Consider the following 12,520-nt stretch of genomic DNA (forward strand, 5'->3'; position numbering starts at 1 on the left):
CTCACCTATATTCAAATTCAAAGTTTATTCTCTATAAGGATTACAATGCTGAGTTTACAGAATTTGGTTATTGTGTGGTTTACATGTAGTAAAATAATTACAGAGTGTACCACTAGAACACCTAGCATGGCTAGGCATTTCGGGCAGACTTAAATTAAATCTTAAGCTTAAAATATTACAAAATTATGAGGTAAGTTGGTATTATAGCTAAGTGACTAAATACTAGTTTGTGAGTTTAGCAATGTGAATGCTTTTGTTTTGGCACTATACATAGTTTCAGTATTGGAGTATCACAGGCCAACTTATGACTAGTTAAGATTCATTATTTTGAGATTGAGATTAATATTTCTGTTTATGGTCAAATCGGTGAGTGAGTGTAAGTGTTAACCACCAGGTGGTATTCGTGTACAGTGGTCCCTCGATTATCGACGGTAATCCGTTCCTGGAAGCCGGTCGATTATCGAAATGGTCGATTTACGAATCAATTTTCCCCATAAGAAATAATGTAAATTCAATTAATCCATTCCTGACACCCAGAAGTATTAAAACAAAAAAATTTTTTACATGAAATATTCATGTAGTACATAAACAATACAATGGGAAATGATGAATGAAACATTAACAGCATAACACTTACCTTTATTGGAGATTCTTCTTAGTGTATGGGAGACTGGAGGAGGAGGAGAGAGTGGATTGTTTATAGTTTGGAAGGGGAATCCCCTTCCAGCAACACCTCAGGTACCATTTGCTTTTCTGGGGTTGCTTCTTTTCTCTGTTTCTTAATGCCACTAGGACCAGCTTGAGAGTCACTGGAGTCCTGTCTCGCAAAATAACTGTGCAGAGAGCTCTGTTTCTGGCGTCTCTTTAAAACTTCCCTAAAATGGGCCAAGACTCTGTCACTGTACAAGTTGCCGATATGGCTTCCAACATCCTTCTCTGGGTGATGTTTCTCCATAAATCTTTCCATCTTACCCCACATAGTAAAAATCTCCTTAATTTCTGAAGAAGGCACCTTCTTCCATCTCTCTTCCTCCTCCTCTGCAGCAAGATTCTGAGCTGCGATCTGTTGCTCTTCCTGCTGAAGCTCTTGCAGCTCCTCAGTGGTTAGCTCTTCGTTGTGGTCCTCCACCAACTCTTCCACATCCTCCAAACTCACATCCAACCCCATGGAACTCCCCAGTGCCACAATAGAGTTCAAAACTGACATAGGCTCATCAGGGTCAGCCCCAAACCCTTCCAAATCCCTCTTGTCGACACAATCTGGCCACAGTTTTCTCCAAGCAGAGTTCAAAGTCCTGGTAGACACTCCCTCCCAACCCTTACCTATAAGGCTTACACAATGGAAAATACTGAAATGTTCTTTCCAAAAATCTCGTAGGGTCAAGTGAGTGTCTGAGGTCACATTGAAGCACCTTTCAAACATTGCTTTGGTGTACAGTTTTTTAAAGTTTGCAATGACCTGCTGGTCCATGGGTTGGAGGAGAGGAGTGGTATTCGGGGGCAAGAACTTTACTGAGATGAACCCAAACTCCTTCAGAATTAGGTCATCCAAGTTTGGTGGATGAGCAGGTGCATTGTCCATTACTAGCAGGCACTTGAGATCCAATTTCTTCTCCAGGAGGTAATTCTTCACACTAGGGCCAAACACTTCGTTGAACCACTCTACAAAAATTTCCCTCGTGACCCATGCCTTATTATTAGATTTCCAAAACACACACAATTTACTCTTCATAACATTATTTTTCTTAAATGCTCTGGGATTTTCAGAATGGTACACTAGTAACGGCTTCACTTTGAAATCCCCACTAGCATTAGCACAGAACATTAGCGTCAGCCTGTCTTTCATAGGCTTGTGTCCTGGCATTGACTTTTCCTCTTGTGTAATGAAGGTCCTCTTTGGCATTTTCTTCCAGAAGAGGCCTGTTTCGTCACAATTGAACACTTGTTCAGGTTTCAGTCCTTCAGCCTCTATGTACTCCTGGAATTCATGCACATATTTTTCAGCTGCCTTGTGGTCCGAACTGGCAGCCTCATCATGCCTTACCACACTGTGTATGCCAGTACGCTTCTTAAATCTCTCAAACCAGCCTTTGCTGGCCTTAAAATCACTCACTTCACCACTATTTGCAGGCAATTTATTTACCAAATCTTCATGCAACTGCCTAGCCTTTTCACAAATAATCGAGGTGATAAGACTGTCTCCTGCTAATTGTTTCTCATTTATCCACACCAATAATAACTTCTCAACCTCTTCCAGTACTGGTGATCTCATTTTTGTCAGCATATTTACCCCCTTTGCAACAACAGCGTCCTTGATTTCCTTTCTCATGGCTATGATGGAAGATATGGTTGAATGATTTTTGTTATACATCCTCGCCAGTTCGCCCACACGTACGCCACTATCATATTGTTCAATGATGTTTTTCTTAAATTCAATGGTATTTCTCACCTTCTTTACCAAAGGTTTGGCACTAGGAGCTTTCTTTGGAGCCATGGTAGCTTATTTAGCACTTAAATAACTTGCAAGCACTAAAATAAATGAAATATTATGAAATATTTCACTGGAGCACGTGAGAGGACCGCCGCTAACTGGTAAACAATGGCACACTGGCTGGGAAGGAAGGCTGAGGCGGGTCGAGGCCCGCTTACCTCGTGCATACGCGTCTGGGACGACGGGTCGAGACGGGTCGATAAACGAATTTCGGTCAATTTCCGAGTCAATATTTTGTCAAAAAAACAGGTTGATTTCCGAAATGGTCGACTTTCAGGCCGGTCGATTATTGAGGGACCACTGTAATTAGTTGACAGGGTGTATCAGGGAGATAAGATGTTTTCTGATGGTAGTTTTGAAGGTGATGAATGTGTCTGCAGTTTTAGAATTTTCAGGTAGGGTGTTCCAGATTTTAGGGCCTTTGACATACATTGAGTTTTTGTAAAGGTTTAGTCGGACACGGGGAATGTCATAGAGATGTTTGTGTCTGGTGTTGTGCCTGTGGGTTCTGTCACAACTGTCAAGAAAGCGTTTTAGGTCAAGGTTAATATTGGAATTTAAGGTCCTGTAGATGTAAATTGCACAGTAGTAAGTGTGGATGTACTGAACAGGGAGTAAGTTTAGATCTATGAAGAGTGGGGGGGGGGGGTGTTGCCAGGGATGGGATTTAGTGATTATTCTTACTGCAGCTTTTTGTTGGGTTATTATTGGCTTTAGGTGTGTTGCTGCAGTTGAACCCCAAGCACAGATAGCATAGGTGAGGTATGGATATAAGTGAATGGTATAGTGTGAGAAGGGCAGTTTGCGGCACGTAGTATCGTATCTTGGAGAGGATCCCAACCGTTTTGGATACTTTTTTGGTTATGTGTTGGATATGGGTGCTGAAGTTCAGGTTGTTGTCGAGGTATAGGCCTAGGAATTTGCCCTCATGCCTGGCAATTAGAGTGTTGTCGATCTTAATGTTAATTTGCGCATCTCCTGCTCTGCTACCAAACATGATGTAGTAGGTTTTGTCAGTGTTAAGCGTGAGTTTATTGGCTGTCATCCAAGTCGATATTTTGATCAGCTCCTCATTAACAATGGTGTTGAGGGTGGCAAGATTAGGGTGAGAGATGACATAAGTCGTGTCGTCAGCAAAGAGAATGAGGTTCAGGTGTTGAGATACGTTTGGAAGATCATTGATGTATATGAGGAAGAGCAGGGGACCGAGGACACTTCCCTGCGGAACTCCAGTATCAAGTGGCTGTGTTGTTGATGCTGTGTCTTTAATGGTGACATACTGATACCTATTAGTAAGGTAAGATTTTAAATATGCAAGCGCATGGCCTCTTATACCATAATGGTCAAGTTTGTGGAGTAGGATGCCATGGTCTACTGTGTCAAAAGCTTTTCTTAGGGCAATAAAAATTCCTAGTGGATATTCCTTATTTTCCAATGCTGTGTAAAGCAGATCTAGCATTTTTATGACTGCATCGTTAGTGCTTTTATTTTTCCTGAATCCAAATTGGCAGGGGTTGAGTATGTTTTGTGCTGTTATAAATGAATATAGTCTCCTGTGCACGAGTTTCTCAAAGATTTTGGATAGCAATGGTAAGTTTGATATTGGCCTATAGTTGTTTAAATCTGTAGGGTCACCACCTTTATGTATTGGTGTAACCCTTGCCGTCTTGAGTAGTTTTGGGAAGGTGCTAGTTTCTAGTGACTTGTTAAAAAGTAATGAGATAGCATGCGAGAGGACATGGGCCGCTCTCTTGTACAATAATGGTAGGACACGAGACAGATTCCCTGAGTTATTTTTATTTATTTTATTTATTTATTTATTTCCAATTTGAGCACACATACAGAGGTACAAAAAAATACAGATAAGAGCAGTATGCCAAAGCCACTTATACTATGCATAGCATTACGGGCTGGCTTAAAATTAACTTAAGATTAACTAAGTAATGATGAAATCAGTGATAAAACATTAATGTAAACAGATTAAGTGACTTTATAATCTCGGTGACTTCCGTGGGCTCAGTTGGAGCAAGATAGAAGGAATTTGGGAAATTCCCATCTAGGTAGTCCCCGGCGTGGGCATTGGTACGTGGGATTTTATTGGCGAGATTAGAACCTATGGTTGAGAAGAAGTCATTTATCTTGTTAGCTGTGTCAGTGGGATGCAGTGGTGTTTCATTAGGTTTAGTTAGGACAATATTCTTGTTTTTTTTCAGTTTGTGGGTCCCTAGAATCTGAGAGAGTGTTTTCCAGGTCTTTTTTATATCTCCTCTTGTGTCAGTGAATCTACTAGAGTAGTATAGTTGTTTGGCTTTCTTTATTACTTTGGTCAGGACTGATGAATAGTGTTTAGGAATATCTTTGTGTATTAGGCCCTGTCTATATTGCTTTTCATATTGGTGTTTCTTATCAATGGATTTCAGAATGGTGCTGGTTAGCCATGGGCAACCAAGCCGTTTATTTGTGATCTGTTTCGTTTTTATAGGACAATGTTTGTTGTATAGTCTAAGTAATTTGTTAAGAAAAATGTCTGTCCAGTCATCAATACCATTGGCCTTGGAGAATTCTGTAGGCCAGTCAACAGCCTCTAGGTCAGCTGTGAACTTCCTTATTGAGGCCTCATCATGGAGTCTAAATGAAACTTTGTTGTATTCAAGTGGTGGTTTACTAATGTTTGTCAAGAGGAAGGTAGGGTAGTGGTCTGTAGTGCTATCTGTGATTATCCCTGATTTAAGGGGGGCTAGTACTGTATATTGGTCCATATGTGGTCTATTATGGTTGCACTTGTTTCAGTGAGCCTGGTTGGTTTAGTTATTGTTGGTATGAGAAGTGTGTTGTTCATATTGTTGATGAAATCAGTTACAGGCTGTTCATCTAGTAGGCCAAGGTTGATGTTGAAGTCTCCAGCTAAGAGAAGGTGGTGCTTATTCATTTGTCTGTTTGTTATTAGTTCCTTTAATTTCTCACTGAAATTTAGGATGTTTGTGTGAGGTATCCGGTAAATGGCACCGATTGTTATAGGCGTCTTAAGTTTTTTTACAGTAAAATTAGCAAAAATGTATTCTCCATATTCATCACTAAAGCAAGTGGTGCTAATACAAGATAATTGGTTAGAGTAATAGATTGCAATACCACCCCCAACTTGGTATGGTCTGCAGTTGTGGATTGCTGTGTATCCTGGTAGAGGGTAGATATCTATTGTGTCCTGCTTAAGCCAGGTCTCAGTAAGAATAATGCAGGAGAAGGGTGTCTTTATATGTGGTTGCAGGGGTAGATTCACAGCTCCTGGCCCTGCCCCTTCACTGGTTGTTACTAGGTCCACTCTCTTACTGTGTGTGTGTGTACACGCCTATACAGTCTCCTTATTTAACGATTGAGTTCCGTTCCTCTGATCACATCGTTAAACGAATTCGTCGCTAAGTGAGGAGCATACTCTAATGGTGTAGTGGGTTTGTGTCAGCCATCTTTGATATTGTTTTAATGTCACCTTTGCACCATTTATAACATTTCTGGTATATTTTTAAATGTTTATACACTGGTGTACTGTATATTGGAATAAACAGAATAGAGGAAATCAGCTGTAATATACATTAGTATCAATACTGGTCAGAGAGCCCGTCATAAGTCCGAGTACGTCGTTAAGTGAGGAGAGGCTCTATGTGTGTGGTTGCAGGGGCCGACTCACAGCTCCTGGCCCCGCCTTTTTGGTAGTCACTATGGTCACTTTTTCCCTGCTCCGAGAGCCTTATCGTACCTCTTCTTAAAGTTATGTATGTATCATGCCTCCACTACTTCACTCTCCAGAGTGTACTCGCCAAATTGTACTTGCCTAATTGTGGTTGCGGGGGTCGAGACTCGGCTCCTGGCCCTGCCTCTTCACTGATCGCTACTGGGTCCTCTCTCTCCCTGCTCCATGAGCTTTATCATACCTCATCTTAAAGCTATGTATGGTTCCTGCCCCACTACATCACTTGCTAGACTCTTCCACTTCCTGATAACTCTATGACTGAAAAAATACTTCCGAACTTCCCTGTGACTCGTCTGAGTCTTCAACTTCCAATTGTGACCCCTTGTTTCTGTGTCCCCTCTCTGGAACATCCTGTCTCTGTCCACCTTATCTATTCCATGCAATATTTTGTATGTCATTATCATGTCTCCCCTAACCCTCCTGCCCTCCAGTGTGGTCGGGCCGATTTCCCTTAATCTTTCTTCATAGGACATTCCCCTTAGTTCTGGAGTTAGCCTTGTTGCAAACCTTTGCACTTTCTCTAGTTTCTTGACATGCTTGACTAGGTGTGGGTTCCAAACTGGTGCTGCATACTCCAGTATGGGCCTGACGTACACGGTGTACAGTGTCTTGAATGATTCCTTACTAAGGTATTGGAATGCTATTCTCAGGTTTGCCCGCACATATGGTGCAGCAGTTATCTGGTTAATGTGTGCTTCCGGAGACATGCTTGGTATTATATTCACCCCAAGATCTTTCTCCTTGAGCGAGGTTTGCAGTCTTTGGCCACCTAGCCTATACTCTGTCTGCGGTCTTCTTTGCCCTTCCCCGATCTTCATGACTGCATTTGGCAGGGTTAAATTTAAGGAGCCTGTTGCGGGACCACATGTCCATCCTGTCCAGGTCTCTTTGTAGTCCTGCCTAATCCTCATCTGATTTAGTTCTCCTCATTAACTTCACATCATCTGTGAACAGGGACACTTCCGAGTCTATCCCTTCCATCATGTCATTCGCATATACCAAAAATAGCACTGGTTCTAGGACTGACCCCTGTGGGACCCCGCTCATCACAGGTGCCAACTGTGATACCTCATCAAGTATCATGACTCGTTGTTGCCTCTCTGTCAGATATTCTCTGATCCATTGCAGTGCCCTTCCTGTTATGCACCTGCTCCTCTAGCTTCTGCACTAATCTCCTGTGAGGAACTGTGTCAAAGGCCTTCTTTCAGTCCAAGAAAATACAATCAACCAACCCCTCTCTCTTGCATCTTACTTCTGTTACTTTGTCATAAAACTCCAGAAGGTTTGTGACACAGGGTTTGCCTTCCATGAATCCGTACTGGTTATCGTTTATAATCTTGTTTCGTTCCAGGTGCTCCACCACTCTCCTAATGATAATCTTTTCCATGACTCTGCATACTATACACATCAGCGACACTGGTCTATAGTTTAGTGGCTCGTTTCTGTCTCCTTTCTTAAAAATGGGAACTGCATTTGCCATTTTCCATACCTCTGGTGGTTGCCCAGTTTCATGGGATGTGTTGAAAATTGTAGTTAGTGGCACACACAGCATCTCTGCTCCCTCTCTAAGGACCCATGGAGAGATGTTGTCTTGTCCCACTGCCTTTGAGGTATCAAGGCTACTTAGCAGCTTCTTCACCTCCTCCTCAGTTGTGTGTATTTCATCCAACACTTGTTGGTATAACCCTTGTTGGTGTCCCCCTCTGTTCTGTCTTCCCAGAGTCCTTCCTGTCTCTGTAAATACTTTCTTAAATCTCGTGTTGAGCTCCTTGCATACCTCTTGATCGTTTCTTGTGAGCTCCCCACCTTCTTTCCTTATTCTGATTGCCTGGGCTTTGAATGTTGTCTTCCTCCTAATGTGGCTATACAGCAGTTTCGGGTCAGACTTGACTTTTGATGCCACTGTTTTCGTACTGTCGCTGGGCCTCCCTCCATATCTGTGTGTGTGTGTGTGTGTGTGTGTGTGTGTGTGTGTGTGTGTGTGTGTGTCTGTGTGTCTGTGTGTCTGTACTCGCCTAATTGTACTCACTTCCTGAGCTTTGTCATACCTCTTCTTAAAACTGTATGGTTCCTGCCTCCACTACTTCACTTGCTAGGCTATTCCACTTCCTGACGACTCTATGACTGAAGAAATACTTCCTAACGTCCCTGTGACTTATCTGAGTCTTCAGCTTCCAGTTGTGACCCCTTGTTTCTGCATCCCCTCTCTGGAACATCCTATTTCTGTCCACCTTGTCTATTCCCCGCAGTATCTTGTATGTCATTATCATGTCTCCCCTGACCCTTCTGTCCTCCAGTGTCGTCAGTCCGATTTCCCTCAACCTTTCCTCGTACAGCATTTCCCTGAGCTCTGGGACTAGCCTTGTTGCAAACCTTTGTACTTTCTCTAACTTCTTGACGTGCTTGATCAGGTGTGGGTTCCAGACTGTGTGTCTGTGTGTGTACTCACCTATTTGTACTCGCCTGTTTGTAGTTGCAGGGGTCGATTCACAGCTCCTGGCCCCCGCCTCTTCGCTGATTGCTACTAGGTCCCCTCTCTCCCTGCCCCATGAGCTCTGTCATACCTCGCCTTAAAACTATGTATGGTTCCCGCCTCCACTACATCACTTTCTAGGCTATTCCACGGCCTGACTACTCTATGACTGAAGAAATACTTCCTAACATCCCTTTGATTCATCTGAGTCTTCAACTTCCAATTGTGACCTCTTGTGTCTGTGTCCCTTCTCTGGAACATCCCGTCTTTGTCCACCTTGTCTATTCCGTGCAGTATTTTATATGTCGTTATCATGTCTCCCCTGACCCTCCTGTCCTCCAGTGTCGTCAGGCCGATTTCCCTCAACCTTTCTTCGTAGGACAATCCCCGTAGCTCTGGGACTAACCTTGTTGCAAACCTTTGCACTTTCTCTAATTTGTTGACGTGCTTGACTAGGTGTGGATTCCAAACTGGTGCTGCATACTCCAGTATGGGCCTGACGTAAATGGTATACAGAGTCTTAAACGAATCCTTACTGAGATATCGGATCGCTATCCGTAGGTTTGCCAGGCGCCCGTATGTTGCAGCAGTTATCTGATTGATGTGTGCCTCAGGAGATATGCTCGTACACAAAATCCAGTCATTCCTGGAGTGGAACCACAGTCGATGGCCTCCACTCCAAACCAACAGATACAGATACTAATGCCGGAAAAAAAATCAACCCCCCAGTACCAACAATACCACCAGTCCGATGACGTTCTTCTTTGCAAATATACAGGGTCTAAAGCCAGCAACAAACAACAAAATACCTTTCATCCGTGGACTGCTTGCAGAGGCAAAGGCAATGTTCACGGCTTTCACTGAGACCCACATAAAGTATCACTTGGACAACGAAATATGGATCCCAGGTTACAACCTATACAGATGTGACAGAGTGAACAGGCAAAAGGGGGGTTTGGCCTGTACATTGCAGAGTCACTTGTTTGCACAGAACTGCTTAATGCCTCAAATGATGTAGTGGAAATTTTAGCAGTAAAGATCGAGAACCAAAACCTAGTCATTGTGGTAGTCTACAAGCCTCCGGATGCAACATCCCAGCAATTCCAGGAACAGCTGTTAAAAATTGACCACTGTCTGGAAAATCTTCCAGCTCCTGCACCCAACATCTTGCTCCTGGGGGATTTCAACTTAAGGCACCTAAAATGGAGGAATATAGCAAATAATATTGTTGCAGTAATAACACCAGGAGGCAGCTCTGATGAAAACTCACACTCACACGAGCTTTTAAATCTCTGCACAAAATTCAATTTAAACCAGCAAATAATAGAGCCTACTAGACTGGAGAATACACTAGACCTCGTCTTCACTAACAATGATGATCTGATAAGAAATGCCACCATATCAAAAACAATATACTCAGATCACAACATAATTGAGGTTCAGACATGTATGTGCGGAGCCCCAGACCGACATAATGAGATTAGTCACGAGGGTGCATTCACCAAATTCAACTTCAATAACAAAAACATGAAGTGGGACCAAGTAAACCAAGTCCTAACCGATATAAGCTGGGAAGATATACTAAGCAACACAGACCCCAACTTATGCCTAGAACAGATTAACTTGGTGGCACTCGATGTATGCACAAGGCTTATTCCTCTAAGAAAAAGGAGGAGTAGATGTAAAATAGAAAGAGACAGGCGCTCCCTTTACAGGCGACGGAAAAGAATAACAGAGCGGCTAAAAGAGGTCAATATATCTGAAATGCGTAGGGAGACACTGGTCAGAGAAATAGCAAGCATCGAACTTAAGTTAAAGGGATCTTATAGGAGTCAGGAATCGTGGGAAGAACTAAAAGACATAAATGAAATCGAAAGAAACCCAAAGTATTTCTTCTCCTATGCCAAATCAAAGTCGAGAACAATGTCCAGTATTGGGCCCCTACTTAAACAAGATGGGTCCTACACAGATGACAGCAAGGAAATGAGTGAGCTACTCAAGTCCCAATATGACTCAGTTTTTAGCAAGCCGTTAAATTAGACATGTGTCTAATTTATCAACATGTCGGTTCTCTGAACCATTCATCTACAAACCTGTCAGACACTGCAACTTCTTGGGATCATAATACCTAGGAATTCTTCGCTTGCCTAATTCTTGGGCACGACCTACTTCCACATTGAACAAATGTGACACCACCTATGACTGCTGCACCTCTCCTGCCATACGGTTTATAAGCTGCTGCTCCGCTCATATGCCGTATTCTATTCAAGATTGATGGACTGAACACATCGACTCAAGGTTGAGGGACTGATTACCTCATTCTCCTCCTGTTCTTCAAGTTTCTCCTACGTATGGACTGATGAAGCCACTGTGTGGCGAAACGTTTCCTCAATAAAGATACCCAAGAGTTGCACATGTGTCTAATTTATCAACATGTCGGTTCTCTGAACCATTCATCTACAAAGTGCCTTTCCTGTTATGTGTGCCTGATCCTCTAGCTTTTGCAGTAACCTCTTGTGAGGAACTGTGTCGAAGGCCTTCTTGCAGTCCAAAAATATGCAGTCGATCCACCCCTCTCTCTCTGTCTTACTTCTGTCACCTTGTCATAAAACTCTAGTAGGTTTGTGACACAGGATTTTCCTTCCCTGAAACTGTGCTGGTTGTCAATTATACACTTGTTTCTTTCCAGGTGCTCCACCACTCTCCTCCTGATGATCTTCTCCATGACCTTGCATACTATACACATTAGTGATACAGGTCTGTAGTTTAGTGCCTCATGTCTGTCTCCCTTTTTAAAAATTGGGACTACATTTGCCATTTTCCATACCTCAGGGAGTTGCCCAGTTTCAAATGATGTGTTGAAGATCTTTGTTAATGGCTCACACAATATCTCTGCTCCCTCTTTAAGGACCCATGGAGAGATGTTGTCTGGTCCCACTGCCTTTGAGGTGTCAAGTTTGCATAACAGCTTCTTCACCTCCTCCTTGGTTATATGTACCTCATCCAGCACTTGCTGGTGTGCCCCCCTGTTCTGATTTCCTGGAGTCCTACTGGTTTCCACTGTGTGTGTGTATGTGTGTGTCTGTGCGTGTGTGCATGTAATGTAGTGACAATAAACTTGTATGTTAAACTATTTTGTCTTAGGTCACCATTTTTCACTATGATTAAATTTCTGTATCTTTCAGGTAACCTTCTGGTGAATGTTGGTCCGACTCATGATGGTCGCATCCCACCCATCATGGAAGAGAGACTCAGACAACTGGGTTCCTGGCTTGACATCAACGGTGATGCTGTGTACGACTCCACACCTTGGGTACACCAGAACGACACCGTGACTCCTGGAGTGTGGTAAGTTATGTTATGTCACACTAGTGTGACTCCTGGAGTGTGATATAACTGGATGTTTCATTTCAGTTTTTAATATTTTTTGACAATTTTTTTTTCAGTAGATTATTTTCATCCCAAAGTCTATGGAACCTCAACTTGTATTGAGACACAGTATTAAGATAATATATTTTGAAGCCTGTAGTGGTTGTCCAAATTACATTTTAGTGTAAAACCAAGAACACGTGAGTTTGGTCGACATGGTATATATTTTATAAGGCTTGTTCATGATACTCAATCATAATTACAGTGGACCCTCTTTTTTGTAATTAATCCGTTCCAGAAAGTGTGACTATTATTGAAATTGACGATTTGCGAAACCATTTTCCCCATAAGAAATAATGTAAATACAATTTGTTCCAGACACCCAGAAGTATTAAAACAAAAATTATTTTTACATGAAATATAGATGTACATACACAAAACA

At 42.5% G+C, this 12,520-nt stretch overlaps 1 protein-coding gene across 4 annotated transcripts in view; it reads left to right on the top strand.

The window, feature by feature from the left end:
* LOC128694885 (alpha-L-fucosidase-like) overlaps positions 1–12,057 on the top strand; it is a gene marked incomplete at its 3' end in the record, with an annotated part of 47,243 nt that extends 35,186 nt beyond the window's left edge. For all 4 annotated transcript variants that reach the window (XM_070094388.1, XM_070094386.1, XM_070094389.1 and 1 more), the window contains 1 exon segment: positions 11,895–12,057. In XM_070094388.1, the coding sequence (XP_069950489.1) occupies positions 11,895–12,057 (163 nt within the window).
* Positions 12,058–12,520: the final 463 nt, after the last annotated feature.

Source organism: Cherax quadricarinatus, chromosome 45 (assembly GCF_038502225.1).
Source record: "Cherax quadricarinatus isolate ZL_2023a chromosome 45, ASM3850222v1, whole genome shotgun sequence".
NCBI lineage: Eukaryota > Metazoa > Arthropoda > Malacostraca > Decapoda > Parastacidae > Cherax > Cherax quadricarinatus.